Raw genomic sequence first — 15632 nt, forward strand, 5'->3', positions numbered from 1 at the left:
CCCACTGCTGCCTGGGTTCCATCCCCAGCCCGAGAGCTGACCCACATATGACGCAGCAGACCTCTCCTGACTCAACTGCTGTTCCCCTCAGCAATTATTTAAGGGCATCCACCTGTTCTGCTCCCCACTCTGTCTCTGATGACTCTGTCCTACCTCCCACTGCAAGTGCCAGCGATGGCACAGAACTACCACTGGGCACCATTAACAAAAGTCCAGAAAACTGAACCCAATTGTCCACTGATGGCTGAATGGATAAAGAAATGCAGTGTATATTTATACGACAGAGTATTAATCACTCGTTAAAAAATAAAACATCACCATTCTGCAGCAATTTGAATAAATCCCAAGGACACTATACTACGTGAAATGTCAGACAGAACAAAAACTGTATACTGTCACGCATGCAGCAGAAATGGATGGAAAGAATCGAAGGATACAAACTTCTAGTTAGAAGCAAGCGTCATGGGGAGGTATCGCATAAGTGAAGGTTGCAAAGAGCAGTTCTGAAAAGTTTTCACCACTGAGAAATTTTGTGACTATACAAGTTGCCCTACAGTAGCTAAACTTATTGTGGCGATCACTTCCCAATGTCTACAAATATCAAGTCATTATGTCGTAAAACTGAAACTAATCACTTATACCTCGAAAAAACTTCAGAAAAACTGGAAGATGACAGCAGGCTGAGAAAGAATGTACAGAAATAGATGCCGCTGTTAACATTTTCATATTAAGATTCCGGGACAAAGTCCCATGGCAGAAAGCTGCGCAAAAGGCAAAGGGTTTCTAGGTCGCCATTTCTGAATCATGCAGACTCCTGGGTTCCAGCTTACGAGTTTTAATAGCCACCGAGGGAACACCTGGATCTGTATTTTCCAAACTAGCGCTCCAGAATAAAGCTTGGGAATGTGGTCGTACAGCTTGAACCCTGAAAGCAGCCCTAAACTAGCAGCCTAGGGTACACAGATCACTTTGGAATTCAGTTTCCCAAATTTTAAGAGGAACCGGGCGCAAATTCCGCCATGACGCTCGACCCCACCCATTGCTGAGGGACTCGAACCACATGACTGGTTGAGGGCGTCGCGGGGTATTGTGGGATACAGAGGGGCAGCAGCGCCCGTGAAGCACTGTGGGACGTTGAGAGGCGGTCAGCTGCTCTCTGCCGCCAGTGTCTATTGCTCTCCCGGCCGCCACGTCTCAGTAACTCTGAACGCCCTGTCCGGGCGTCGCCGGATGCCTCCATGACGTAACCCAAGACCCGCCTTTGGCGTCTTGGCTCCTCACAGGTTGAGCAGAACACCTCGGCAACTATCAATGACGATTTTCCGGGCGCGCCCTTGCTTTACGACTCGTGAGTCCTGCCGCCGTACTCGGAAGAAGCGAGCGTGCCGTTTACGACAGCGCCGTGGTGTTTGCGGCACCGGCCGCTGCGCGCGCATCTTTCTTCTTTTCCCGGTTCTTGGCGGTGCAGCTGGGGTGGCACCATCTTCGGCCCGGAATATCTGTCGCCATCCGGGGCTGCCCAGAGCCTTTGCAGGTGAGCGGCGTTTCCTGCAGGGTTCCGTGGACCTCCGGAGCCGCCTCGCACTGGGCACGACCTCCGGGGACCTTCCGGAAGAGACCTCTCTTGTGTCCCCTCCTGCCGCCACTGTCCCTGCACTGGGCGGGGCAGGAACCCCATTCCGGGGACCCCAGACCTGACACATTCGTGGCCTTGAGAGTGAGGTCCAGGACCTTCAACTCCGCTAACAGCCACAAGCTGGGAACATTTGACAGTGCTTTAAACCCAGCTTTTTTTTTTTTTGAGTGGCTCCTGGGTCCTTGAGTTTCTCTGGGTTGGGGTACCGGGGATTCCAAGCTGGGCGGTGGTCCACTTGCTCAGGGGAGTCCATAGTTAAGAGACCTCAAAGAAAGCCTTTCCTGTAAAGCGCGAGTTTGGCCGGAGTGGGGTTTGACCTCGGATCCTTCCCCTCGGGGATTGCGGGCGTGTGGCGGAGATCGCCTACACGGCACCGTGGCTTGCCCGCCTGTGCCCCTCCTGACTGCCCAGGCGGTGCCTCCCCCGACCCTGTAGCCAGGATAGCTGTCCCTGGTTTGCACTGACCGCTCCGCTTATTGCTGGCTCCGTTCTGGGCACTGGATGTCACAAATGCTAGCGCCGGGGACTCCCTCCGCGCCCTGGAGAGAGGCTGGCAAACCTTGGGCCTGTTCCTCCAGCGCTGACACCACTGCTCTTTTTAACTGCGAGTCTTGAGCTAACCATGCCGGGTCACTAGGGAAAATCTGGGGCCCTGGTCTTTGGGGGGCCGCTGTCCGGCAGTAGAGGGATGGAAACAGTGCCGGGCTTACAGCAGACAACCCTGGAAGCCAGGTGTATAGTGAAGAACCTGGCCGATGCACTGTGTGTTAAGTTGCCTAAAATGGGGGTGCGGAGGTATTAGTGGTGTTGACTTAGCTGGCGTGTTGCTTGGTGTTCGGGAGGGGCTGGGGACTACTGAAGGTGAGTTGTTTGGAGACCACCTCCCCGCCCCTCAGCGCTCTTCCTACGGCGTGGCTTTGCAGTTCAGACCATCCTAATGCCATCCTACACCCCTCTGTCGGCCGCTGGAGTCCCCCGTGACGAGACAGTGAGGAGTTTTACTGAGGTCCGTGTCCTCTGCTCTCTGATTGCTCTCCCACCTCGGGAAATACCTGTGTGGTGGATTTCCCTCAACCCACTGAGCATCTCCAGAAGGTTACAAAACACCATAAAAGAACAGGTTTGTGCTAGGCGCTGACTGGTAAACATCTCCAGAGCCACTGGGTTTTACCAGTGGGAGCTCCGTCTTACACCATCTGTGGAGCCAGGCTGTCCGGGCCTTTCATCAGCCAGCTACGACTTTGGCAGTGCGTGGATATTGAGGCTAATGCTACCCCAACCTCGGGGTTGGCAGGGGTTGAACGAGTGGATGATCGTAAGCACTAAGCACCCCTCGCTCACGCTACGCGCACCCAGATGTCCGCTGCCGTTCGGGCCTGTTCCTGGTGACCTCAGCCTCTGGCAAGCCTTTTGCTTGCTGCGTTGTCCACTTGTTCTGCGTAAGGATTTGCACTGGCAAAAAAAGTAGAACTTCAGGGTGTGTGTTTGTGGTCAGGGTGTGTGTATACATCGGCTCTCCCGCCACCCTTCTCTGTCCATTGTATTTCTGCGAGTCTCGGGGGAGCTGGCGCTCTACATGAACACGTTCCCACGTGTGAGAATAGTGAGGCTTCACAACAAGCCAAGGTTGTGGGAAATTACAAATGAAGGGGCTAGGGCTAGGGAGTCGTGAGCTCTCTCAACCTCTTGCCTGGGAGCTTGTCTGCGAGCCAGTAGGTTGCCGTTACACTTGAGGAAAAGTTACAGCACTTTTATCAAACTGGTGAGACACCACTGAATTTAAGCAGTAGCACTATTTTATGTAAGAAAGAAAAGCTGTCACTTAAGACAGGCTGGCCCTGAGGGTGTGCAGCGAAGCTTCTTCAGGGACCTTCCAGTGGAAAATTAAGCGTGCTAAATCAGCTGTGGGCTTCGGCAGTGTGAGTATTCACAAGAACATGGACCGGAGAGTCCAGCTTTATTGCTTGAGTTTTATTCTATCAGAGGGGAGGTTTTTCTCCACTTCGGGACTTTTCTTTGTGCAGCAACTCGTTTGTATTCTCAAGGTGTAGAAGATGGCAAAGTTCATGACGCCGGTGATCCAGGACAACCCCACGGGCTGGGGCCCCTGCGCCATCCCCGAGCAGTTCCGGGACATGCCCTACCAGCCCTTCAGCAAAGGGGACCGGCTCGGGAAGGTACTGGCCCGGCCCTCCGCGCCGCGGCTGCTCCTCCGCGCTGCTCCGCGCTCCTTCCGGGTTTACTCTAAAGGGTAGCTCCTGCGTCCCTCCGGGGGACACCGGCTGATACGGGTGATGCCCTCTGGAGGGCCGGTGGTCAGTCGGGGGCTGGGCACTTACAGCAGCGCTGTGCGCTGGCCCCTCCAGGGTTCCCCCACGCATCTGCACATGGGGGGTTTCTGGGTCAGGAGAACCCCGGCCGACTGACCTGTGTGCTCTGTCTCCCCCGTTGCTTCCTAGGTGGCAGACTGGACAGGCGCCACATACCAGGATAAGAGGTACACAAGTAAGTGTTCTGCCAGCTGCCTGGATCAGGGCCTTGCGGAGAGGGGGCTGCTTGTTTAGTGACCTCCTCTGAAGGGAAGAGAGCTAGTGGCGAGGCTTGGCTTTCAGGGCTACGTTCTGCCCATGGACAAAAACTACCTCTTTCTTTCTTTCTTTCTTTCTTTCTTTTTTTCTTTTCTTTTCTTTTCTTTTCTTTTCTTTTCTTTTCTTTTCTTTTCTTTTCTTTTCTTTTCTTTTCTTTCCTTTCTTTCTTGCCCTAAACAAGACTGTTGATTAAAGTGGTTCATGCTATTATTTTGGGATTTTTTCCCCCCACTTGGGGGGGGAGCCATGAACTCTTACCAGATCTAAGGAACACATTCTGACTGTATTCGTCGCTTGGCATTTACTGAACCTGGACAGCCGTTGATGGGCCGCGGATGTGAACCCCCTGCTTTAAGATACTGAGGTAGCCAGTGGGCTCTGCGCAGGTTGAGGTACTGGGCATAGATTAAGCTTATCTGTGCCTGGGGTCAGCAAGAAATCACGGCACAGCCCACTAGCCTGATCTGCCGCGGGCTCCCGGGGATGGAAATGCCAGTGAAGGGCCGCGTTTGCCTCTCCTGTGAGAGCAGACCAGAACTCGCAATGATCTGTGGTGGTTTGTGTTTAAACTAACACTTTTTAATGGAGGTAATGGGGTAGCCCGTCGGGTATTGACACTGTGGCGCGCCACCGCCACCTCACCCTGTTTCTCCACCCTGTTTCCCCACCCGCCTCCCTGGGCTGCGGGTGTGTATCCGCTGTCAAGGTTTGTTTTTCAGCTTGTCGTTGGCTGACTGTTAATTTAGTCACTCCATTCCACATACTTGTGGCCATTCAGGGTTTCTCGTCTCCGTCTGGCTTATTTCACTTGAATTATCCTTTCCTGCTCCGTCCTCGTCGCTGCAAGCGACATCAATCCCCTGGTCAGGCTCAGCGAGCCTTCTGGGGCACCGGTGGGCTCTGTGTGCGAGGTCTTGCGTGAGGGCTTTGCGGCTGCGCTCACTGGGGAGCTGGTCTATAATTTTATTCTGTTGTCTGTGGTTTGGAAATTAGAGTAATGTTGAGCTCACTAAAAGATTTGAAAAGACTCCTTTTTCAGTTTTCTGGAAGCGTTTGAGCAAGATAGGTGTTCATCTTCGAAGGTTTGGTAGAATTCACCTGTGATGCCATCTCATCTGGATTCTTGTTTTTTGGGAGACTTTTGATTCCTATTTCAATTTCCTTCCTTGTGATCTATTTGATGAGGGTTTCTATTTCTCCGCTAGTCAGTCTCAGATGGTTGTATAATGCTAACAATTTGTCTCCTCCTGGTTATTGAATTTGCTAGAATATAGATGTTCGTAGTGGTCTCTGGTCATTCTGTGAATCCTATTTATTTGAGATTTCTCCTTATTTTCCTGGTAAGTCTTTCTAGAGGTTTGTCTATTTTGTTTATTTCTTCAAAGAACCAGCTTTGGTTTTGCCGATCTTTTGGGCTGTCTTTTAAAGTTCTATTTAACTTCTATTTTGATTTTTCATATTTCTATCCCACCGGCTTTTGGGTTTGTTTGTTCATTTTCTGATCCCTTAAGTTGAGAGAAGAACTGATTGATGTGAGCTCGCTCTTCTTGATGTGGCCTGTGTTGCTACATACTGCCCTGTTGATGCTGCTTTTGCGGAGTGTTCAGGTGTGTGTTTGCGTGACTCTCACTGTGTCACCAAAGAAGACAGAGTGGAATGGGCTTAGTTGCGTTCCTAAACTCTCACGTTGCTGCAGAAAAGTTCTCTAGACCTGAGTTTTTCAAACTTGAATGTGCATTTGAGTCACTGGGGAGCATGTGACAATGCTGATTCTGACTCAGGGTGTCTGGGGTAAATCTGCCAGCACCTCTGAGCTGCTCCCAACTAGTGCTGAGGGTCAGACACTGACGGCACAGCCTCAGACAGGCCCGTACTGGAGAGGCCTGTGGGCGGCGTGGTCACGCACTGTCCTATACCTTTGCCTCCAGACAAGTACTCCTCTCAGTTCGGTGGTGGAAGTCAGTACGCTTATTTCCACGAAGAGGATGAAACCAGTTTCCAGCTGGTGGACACAGCACGCACACAGAAGACCGCCTACCAGCGGAATCGGATGCGGTTTGCACAGGTAGGTGGAGCGCAGGCTGGCCCTGCGGCTGAAATGCTGCCTGTCTCCTCGTGACTCCCAGGTAGCCATTCAGGGACAGACGTCCTAAACCTCTGCTGGGCCCAGAAATACATTTGACTAGCTTAGATTTCTGTTGATCTGTGGCTGAACGTCATACAGCTGTGCTAAGAATGGATGTTTGTGCCGCATAAAAAGGCACCTTTATGCCTATTAATTGACTTAATTGCTGTGTGCGGCCTTTATTAAGTAGATGGTCTAGTTGGGCCGCATTTTGTTACATAAAGAGGCAAACCAGCAACTCTAATAAACTATCAGTAGAAAAATAGGTCATGTGAATCTAAGTCTAAGCGAATTCCAAGTACACACTGCATGAAACTTCCACAGTTCATTGCATACAGTAAAGCGTGCGATTTGGATTCTGCACCCTAAGTTTGAAAGACCTGCTGTCAAGCGCTGCCGATGGTAAGCCAGACCTCCAAGAGGTCAACGAGGCTGTTTTTCCTACTCTCCAGAGGAACCTTCGCAGAGACAAAGACCGACGGAACATGTTGCAGTTCAGCCTGCAGACACTGCCGAAGAGCGCCAAGCAGAAGGAGAGGTGAGAGTCCCGTGCTGAGACTCTCGCCAAGTGAGTTGCCCAGGGCTGAGCACAAGCTAAAATCACTAGGCCCAGACAGGAGTCTGTCCCAAGATTGCAAAAACAAAAAAAACTAAGCAGGTTTTAGCCCTGGCATTATTCCCCGAGGAGCAGTGCCCGGTAGTCACTATGGGTGGGTCATACACGCCGAAAGCAAACAAAGGCAGATGGAGGAACTTGGGGCTTGCTAGCCCATTTTGCTGTGGCTGCACCAGGGGCCCCGTTCACACTGGCCCTGGAGCCCCTAAAGTTGTGTGCTACCGCAGTCTTGCTGGGCCCGCCAGGACTGGTGCAGAGTAGACTAGACTCTGTTGATATGGGCGGATAGTGTGCTCCTTCTAGCGTCTCTAGGGGGCGCCCTTTGATCGGTTCCGTTTTACCGAGTTCCCCTATTCCATACCCAGAAAATTCAGTGGTGTTGAGGGCTGCCTGAAGAGCAGGACAACCGCTGCCTCTGGAAGAATGCCCCTGACTCACAGACCTGTGCTGAACGCAGTTTTCTTTCTTTCCAGGGAACGCATACGACTGCAGAAAAAATTCCAGAAACAATTCGGAGTGAGGCAGAAGTGGGACCAAAAATCACAGGTAATGTGTCCATCCCACTAGAACCCTGTCTGGGCCCAGTTCAGTTGGTACTTTAGCTCATAGAAGGTTTGCTGAGCTGTAATTCACATGCCGTGGGACTCGCGCAGGCGAAGGACACGGTGTGGAGGTTTCAGTAAGTGACGGGTTGAACCAGCATCACCACAGGCAGCCCCGGCTGTTGTCCTCACCCCCAGCCCAGGCCGTCACTGACCAAGGCCGTCCTGCGTTTGCCTGGTCTGCGTACACTGATGGAGTCGTGAAGCATGTGCTCTGTGACCCTCCCTCGGTCGGCTTCGGTCCTCAGGGATCGTCCTCGTTGCGTGTCGGGGTTTCCTCTCTGCACGGCCAGGGCCGGTGCAGGGACTGGCCGCTTTTATCACTGACTGGTGACTTGATCGCTTCTGTTTTCTTGGTACTGTGCATCATGCGGCGTGATGTGCCAGCGCTTATGTGAGCAGTGTGAGAACATGCCACATGCACAGGCGATCACGGTGCGGGAGCTGCGTCTCGCTGGACATGACCCTTGCCGGGGCAAAGGCCCTGGAACACAGCCTCAGAGAAGCCCGCTCCCCCGTGGGCTGGGGAAGAGCTGCTGTGCTGTGCTGTGCTGAGCGCTTGACCACGTTGGTCCTCTTGACAGCGCTCTTAGACTGAGAGCCTGGCGCTGGGGCCTCCTTGTAAAGCCACTTTGATAAGCCAGTGTCCTGGGTATAGCTTGCATCAACCTGCCTCCTGCTCACTGAGCACAGGTCTGAATGTCTCTCTCCTGGGCTTTCCACTGCAGAAACCCCGAGACTCTTCGGTTGAAGTTCGTAGTGACTGGGAGGTGAAAGAGGAAATGGATTTTCCTCAGTTGATGAAGATGCGCTACCTGGAAGTGTCAGAGCCACAGGACATGTGAGTGGCCTCCCAAACCGCCCTCCTGCTCCTCCCGTGGGGACCCGCTGGCGTGAGTGCTGTCCTAAGCCCTGGCGTCTTAGGAAAGGAGTTGAGGCGACTTATGAGATGTTGCTTACGAGTAACACCCATTTTTTAATGGATCAAGCTCAAGGGAGAAAGACAGAATGTTGCTGACATTAGACATCAAATTTCTTTCCACTTCCTGGCATCATAAGCAATAGGGAAATAAGATTGTGTTATAGCTCTTCTGGCAGAAAAAGAATGGGAAGAAAGCAGAAATCTGCTGACAGTAAACTGCAGGTTTCTTTGCGCTTCCTGAAATCCTTAGCAAGAGAAATTAAGTCAGTAGCGCTTTCGGCAGAAGGGAGGCGGGGAAATCTTCAGGAAAAGCTGGGTGTTCCGAGAGCGCCTTGCAGAGGGGGTGTAGGTGGGAATGACTCCCCAGAGCGCCTGGGAACCGCTCGTCCCGTCTGGGCCTCAGTCTCCCTGTCTTTGAAATGGGGAGCCTGAGCTGGGCCTGCTGGGCTCTGGTCGTTCTGTGGAGCCCTGACGGATGCGCCCCAGTCCTCGGCCGCTCTCCTTGGAGACGCCATTTCTGTCATTCTTACTGGGTTTCTGGCTAAGAGGTGACTGCGTGGCTTGGAAGGGTGAAGAGTTGCTTCCCTTTTCCTTCTCGCCTGCTCTCCCCTCAGCGAGTGCTGTGGGGCCCTGGAGTACTATGACAAGGCCTTCGACCGCATCACCACGAGGAGCGAGAAGCCTCTGCGGAGCATCAAGCGCATCTTCCACACGGTCACCACCACAGACGACCCCGTCATCCGCAAGGTGCACACCCTGCACACCACTCACCCACAGGCCGGTCTCAGAAAGAGCAGGAGTGTACCTGGCTCTCTCAGGCCTTAGCGAACCCTTAGATACAGTTCTGAATTGGCTTTAAGGTTAGAGGGAAATCAAGGCACTTTGCTGCCTGCGCCAGAAACAGTGTCGGCCATACTTCCCAGCATTGCCACCCTGGTTTTCTAGTGTGAGAAATGGGTGAGGGGCCTAGCACATGCCCTGTCAAGTGCATCCAGCACCGTCACGTTGGGCTGCGGGCCAGGAGGCCTGGGTCAGCCCAGCTGGCAGACTGCAGCCTCACTTGACGACTGGCAGGCAGGGTGGGTGGGGGAGACCCACAGGAGTCCGGTCTCCCAGTGAGGGGCAGTGAGACCAGCGGGTTCGTGTCTCTTACTCTCTCTGCAGCTGGCAAAAACTCAGGGGAACGTGTTTGCCACCGACGCCATTCTGGCCACACTGATGAGCTGCACACGCTCGGTGTACTCCTGGGACATCGTTGTCCAGAGAGTCGGCTCCAAGCTCTTCTTTGACAAGAGAGACAACTCTGACTTCGGTGAGAGGCCTGCTGAGGCCTAAAGCTGCTGAGTGGGCTGAGGGGCCTCTGTGACAAAGCCAGCAGAGCTACGCCTTCTCTTAAGGAGCCCAAGAGGAGTGCAGGCGTAGGTTTCTCAAAGCACGACTGGATTTAATGGCGGCGGCGCTGCGGAGCTGGCCGAGGCACACCCACGTGTCTGTGGTGGAAGGGAGGCCGCGCTGGCGGTTCTCTCGGGGCCTGTGTTGCTGGGTCACTGTGCACATTGGTGACACTTTGCCCTGCCTGTCTCCTGCAGACCTTCTGACAGTGAGTGAGACGGCCAACGAGCCCCCTCAAGACGAAGGCAATTCCTTCAACTCCCCCCGCAACCTGGCCATGGAAGCCACCTACATCAACCACAACTTCTCCCAGCAGTGCCTGAGGATGGTGAGTGGGGCGTGCAGATGGGCGTGCGCTTGAGCACAGGCTGCAGGGCTGTGGGGCTGAGGTGGCCAGGAGGAGTCCTGCCTGTCAGGAGACTGGGGGCTTCTGGCCACTTTGAACCCAGACCTAGGTGTTCGTGGCATGGTGGTGTGGGGGTGCATATGGGAATACTTGTCTCACATAGACATGTTGGGACGAGCCTTCAGTTGGACAGAAGTCCTCTTTCTGTGCTAGGGACATAGCTGTGTCCAAAACAAAGTCCCTGCCCTGAAAAAGTGCCATTAGAATGGCGGAGGAGCGCCAGTAAACCCTTAGCCACACACACTGTGGCAACTGGCGGTGAGTGCCGTGGAGAAGGGGGCAGGTGGCCTGAGAGGAAGCGGCTGCATGGGTGTGGGGCAGCTCCCGCGAGCAGGTCACCAGGTCTGCTGGGAGGCGCCTGCCCTCGGACGGGAGTGGCGGGCAGCCCCCGTGAGCCCTCCCGTCTGGGACCTGGCCACTGCTGTGACTGGGCAGAGGTCGTCTGGCTGGCGGGCTTGCTGACCCCCTGCCATTCACGCAGGGCAAAGAAAGATACAACTTCCCCAACCCAAACCCATTCGTGGAGGACGACATGGACAAGAACGAGATCGCCTCCGTTGCCTACCGGTATGTGGCCCTCTGCCAGGGTGCACGGGCCGGGCCCTGTGGGGGAAAGCCAGAGTCTCCGGTGACCCCGGTTTCTCCTCCGATGCAGTTACCGCAGGTGGAAGCTCGGAGATGACATCGACCTCATTGTCCGCTGCGAGCACGACGGCGTCATGACCGGCGCCAACGGGGAGGTGTCCTTCATCAACATCAAGACCCTCAACGAGTGGGACTCCAGGGTGAGGCGCCTCTGCCTGCCTGCAGCCGTGGGGCGCATGGGGCTTCCGAGCTCTTTCCTGTCTCAGGGAGTTTCCCTCGTAGCAGAAGCTCGTCTGCGAGTCAGGAGAGCGGCCTCTGCGCGTCCTGGGCTCCGCTTGCCCTGGTGCCTGGCCTGAGGCGGCAGCCTCCTGTTGAGCCGGTTCTCACCAGCCGCGCCTGCCCTCGCTCTGTCTGGCTTATGTTGTCTTTTGCGCCATGACAAATGGTCCATAACCACCTCTGCTCCTGCCCCAGCTCCTGGCGCAGGGCTCTCTGAGATGAGCTCAGATTGGGCTCTTCAGGGGTGAAGAAAGAAATGTGCCTCCTTTGCTTTTCTCCTTTCTGTTCTCTCACTGGGGGACGCAGTGTCAGGCTGTTATCCCAGCTCATCTGTGAAATGGATGGGGGCCCCTGGGTGCTGCTCTAGCGGCTGGACGACCTGGGGGGGAGGGGCCAGTTCCCAGGTGCCAGCTGTATTGAACAGCCTACAGCCTTCACGCACAATGCACATGGGGCCCCTTGTGCTGCCGGGAGGGCTCGGGGCTGCTGGGCTCTGGGGCCAGCGGCTGGCAGCCCTTCAGGACAGCTTTGTGCCCACCTGTGCCCTCAGCCACCCGTCCTTCTGGTCTGCCCACTTCTCCACTGCCATCAGGGGATCTTTGCTGACTCCCCTCCTGCCTGGACCCCAGTGGAGATGTCTGGCTTTCTGCCATAATGACTCTGTAATGCTTTAGACTTTCTTGTGCCCTAACAGGCCTAGTAGACACTCAGAGGCTTAAAAGTCCCTTGGGCTCGTGGCTTGGGGGGTCACAGCCTCCTTTGTCCTAACGTGACAGCATCCTGGGAGACGCTTGCCCGCCGTCACAGTCTTACACCCCCTCAAGGGTAGGCGATGCCACCAGGGTGCTGAACAGGATCATCTTAGAGCCTCCTGCCTTACACTTCAGCCTTGAGTTTTAAAAAGGCCCCTCGAGCCTACTGTGACTCGCCTCCCATTGTTTCCCTATTGAAAGTGACTGCGTCTGGCTAATATCCGTGTGGTACCCTCGGCCTGGCCCACCGTCTCCCGCTCCCTCAGGCTCTGCCTCAACACCCGACTACTCCTGCATTGTGCTTCTGTTTGCTGTGTGGAGTCTTCTCACTCCTGGATTCTGCTGGTTTAGGAGCCCTGTCAGGATGCTCTGTGTTTTGCATCTGTCTCCTAACAAACCCCCCCTTCACCCTCCCCCACTCAGTGACTTGTACAAAACATGGCACAGCACACAGAAGTGTGGAGGGAAATACCCGGGTTGGAACACGCAGGTGGTTGGGGCCTGGCTCCACGCTCCACTTCCTCACCCTCGGGCTCCCGCCCAGGCGGCTGCCCACATGCCCACGAGGTCACCCGGTGCCCCTGAGAAGCCCCGTCTTCCCGTGTCATGTGGTGAGCCCCTGCCACTGCCCAGAGCACCTGCATTTTAACTCGCTGTGTGCCCCTCCGGGTGAGCTCTTCTGCGGGAGGAGCTGACTGGCTGCCGTCCAGCCTGCTGTGGGTCGCTTCCCACAGAGGCTGCTCCTCACCCGCGCCTCCCCCTGCAGCACTGTAACGGCGTCGACTGGCGCCAGAAGCTGGACTCTCAGCGAGGGGCCGTCATCGCCACCGAGCTGAAGAACAACAGCTACAAGCTGGCCCGCTGGACCTGCTGTGCTCTGCTGGCGGGATCCGAGTACCTCAAGCTGGGGTGAGTCCCCGCCGGGGCTGCGACGGCTGAGTGGGGGTGCCGTGGGTGGGGCGGGCTGGCCTTACCCCGCAGGCGCCTCCAGGCCAGGCGTCACATGTTCGCGGTGCCTGACCCCAACTGAAACCCCTCGCCCCCACCAGGTACGTGTCGCGGTACCACGTGAAAGACTCCTCGCGCCACGTCATCCTGGGCACCCAGCAGTTCAAGCCCAACGAGTTCGCCAGCCAGATCAACCTGAGCGTGGAGAACGCCTGGGGCATCCTGCGCTGCGTCGTGGACATCTGCATGCGGCTGGACGAGGGCAAGTACCTCATCCTCAAGGACCCCAACAAGCAGGTCATCCGCGTCTACAGCCTGCCCGACGGCACCTTCAGCTCTGACGAGGATGAGGACGAGGACGAGGAGGAGGAGGAGGAGGAGGAAGGTTTGTGGCGGCGGGTGCTTCAAACTCGAGAATCCGCGGCGTAGTTGTGGTTCCAGGAGCTGCTTGCCCGGCCTCTAGATCGCGGGAGGGCGCTGGGGCGGGGTCGCTCAGGCTGGTGCAAAAGCAGCACCGGAGAAAGGCCGTGCAGTCGCGTGTCGCCCAGTGTCGGGGACTGTCTGCTCCGAGCTAGCTCCAGGGGCTTCGGCGTCTCCCGCTTTGCCAGTGGTGACTGAAGGGGAGGCCTGTGCAGATCAAGGGGCTTCACTTCTGAGTAGCGCTGGTGACACCCTTAAGGAGTCTTAAGGGGTTCAGGGAGGAAAGTGGGCGTTGCTCCCCAGGAATGACTCTCTTCTCTACTACTGTTTTTCAGAGGAAGAAACCTAAGCAGGCGGGGTGAGGAGCCGGAGGAGATACCACGACGTCTGGAAGGGGCAGTGCCTAGCGACCCCTGCTCCCTGAACAGATGGAATTAAAACCAGTCTGTTTAGTCTCTGTGCTTCCTGGGTGCTGGTGGTGTCCTCCGAGAGCCCGCGGGAGGGCGCTGCAGCTCCTCCTCTGGATTCACCGTGCCCGTCCCGTCACCTGTGCCCACACTCAGCTCAAATTCCTGCAGCTGTGCGTGTGCCCTAGGCTGTTCCATCTTGGAACCCCTTGAAATTCTTACGTGGAGAGTGGTCAGTGCGCGGTCCCTTGTGGACACCCTTATCTGTCCATTTCCATGCACAGCCGTGTCCGAGCTATGTGCACCGCCAGCTGTCCCGAGAGCAGCCCCAGATAAGCTGAAGGGGCGTGGGGCAGCTGGCTGCCCCTGGAGATGGCGCTGAGACTGATGGCCGTCCCAGTAGGTGGAGCTTGTGCTGCTTTGTAGGTTGGTTTGCCAGCTTTTCTTGGGCTGGTGACAGAATCTCGAGCTAGCACCCCCCAAGCAGTATGTCATGAGCAAGCCGGCTGCCAGAGGGCATGTTCCGTTCCTGCCACTAGATTTGTTCGGCAGGAATTCCAAGCTCTGAACCCTGGGACTGTGTGACACCCAGAAAGGCAGCTGCCTGCCCTCTGCGGGGTCGACGGGTTTAGCCAGGGCCACAGAAGGCGGCACGGGGTAGTGAGCTTTGCCCTCATTTCAGAGGCAAATGAGAAAACGTGGTACTTAGGGTTCGAGTGAGGCGGGGAGTTAAACAGCAGATACTCGGGTGTGAGGGCACAGCCAGGCTCCTAGGCTGGCACACTGAGCTGCCTGGCAGGCCTCACTGCTGTCCAGTGGCAGTAGTTGCAAGTTACTGTCAAGTTCATTCTCTTAAAGACATTTGCATCAGCTCCCAAGTGCTTCCTTGTGCCCACCTCCCTTCTGTTCTGGCAGCAGCGTTGACTTCTGAAAACAGCCCTGCATTCAAGCTTTCCCTGCACCTCCCCACCACCCTCCCAGAGACCAGCTGTTGGAGGTGTTTTGCTGGCACCTGCTCTCCACATCCCTAGGAAGGAGGCCTACATGTTTCCATTTCTGGTTAGGAAATTGGCCTCACCTGTCTGATTCCATGGTCATTCAATAAAGCCAACTGGGTCGAGGCTGGAGAAAGCACAGAGAGCACTGTCATGAAAGATCATTTCTGCTCCAAGTTTCTCTCTGGTACTCAGGACACAATGACAACTAGAGTCCTTAGCGGAGACTCTGGTCTGGCGCACAGGACAGCCCAGCCAGCGAGGCTGTGCCCCCATGCCAAGATGGAAGACCCGCGCTAGGCGGTTCCCCGCCCATAGCCCTCCACCACATCTCCCGGAACTACTTAGCGCCCCTTGAATTTCCTCATGGAAGGATATATTCTGCCATTTAAGTCTCATGCAGGGTCCACTCCTCTGGGAAGGAGCAGGTGGGCTCACCAGCTCCGTGAAGGGCAGTTCGGGGCTGACCTGCCACTCCAGCCAGCTCCCCAGCAGCCACACCGCGGCTGTGCTTAGTGAGTGCTCAGCGCACAGGCCCCTCACCGGCCACTGTTTACCAAGCTGCTAAAAACATGATTCAGAAGCGAAAATCTTTTGGAAAGTTCATAATTTGTGAAGTGGAAAGGGGTAGGGGCCTTGGGAGGCCAGGAGCTAATTCCGGGGGCCACTTAACCAACCACGTGCAACCCTTAGCGGCCACAGTGCTGGTCGGTGCTGGTCGGCGGCTGCCTACCTCTCCCGTCTGCGTCTGCGGGAGGAAGAGCCAGTCAGCCCTCCCTCGGAATCGGCAGCGAGCACCTGCTTGCGGGTCTGTCCTGACTTCACCAGGTCTCCAGACCCCCCAAAACTAGGCCACAAACTCGGCTCATTGACTTGGGGCTGCAGCGTAGGAACGGGGGTTCTGGGGTTCTCTCCCAAAGCCATCTGCCCCAGGACTCACTGAAAAGCGCAGGGCCACC

The 15632-nt window shown here is 55.7% G+C and overlaps 1 protein-coding gene across 2 annotated transcripts; it reads left to right on the forward strand.

Moving 5' to 3' along the window:
- The first annotated feature begins 1429 nt into the window (after positions 1-1429).
- Positions 1430-13727, forward strand: EIF3D (eukaryotic translation initiation factor 3, subunit D). Of its 2 annotated transcripts, none has more exons than XM_012720565.1 (15): positions 1430-1534; positions 3682-3813; positions 4096-4141; positions 6153-6289; positions 6802-6887; positions 7439-7511; positions 8296-8408; positions 9104-9236; positions 9654-9801; positions 10079-10209; positions 10769-10854; positions 10943-11072; positions 12670-12812; positions 12953-13236; positions 13607-13727. In XM_012720565.1, exons 2-15 carry the CDS (start codon positions 3691-3693, stop codon positions 13618-13620), a joined length of 1647 nt encoding a protein of 548 aa, XP_012576019.1. In that variant the 5' UTR covers positions 1430-1534; positions 3682-3690; the 3' UTR covers positions 13621-13727. The 2 variants fall into 2 exon arrangements, with proteins under 2 accessions (XP_012576019.1, XP_012576020.1); XM_012720566.1 differs by having other exon boundaries at positions 1435-1534; positions 3661-3813.
- Positions 13728-15632: the final 1905 nt, after the last annotated feature.

The sequence above is a fragment of the Condylura cristata genome, unplaced genomic scaffold (genome assembly GCF_000260355.1).
Source record: "Condylura cristata isolate star-nosed mole 26May11 unplaced genomic scaffold, ConCri1.0 scaffold00004, whole genome shotgun sequence".
NCBI lineage: Eukaryota > Metazoa > Chordata > Mammalia > Eulipotyphla > Talpidae > Condylura > Condylura cristata.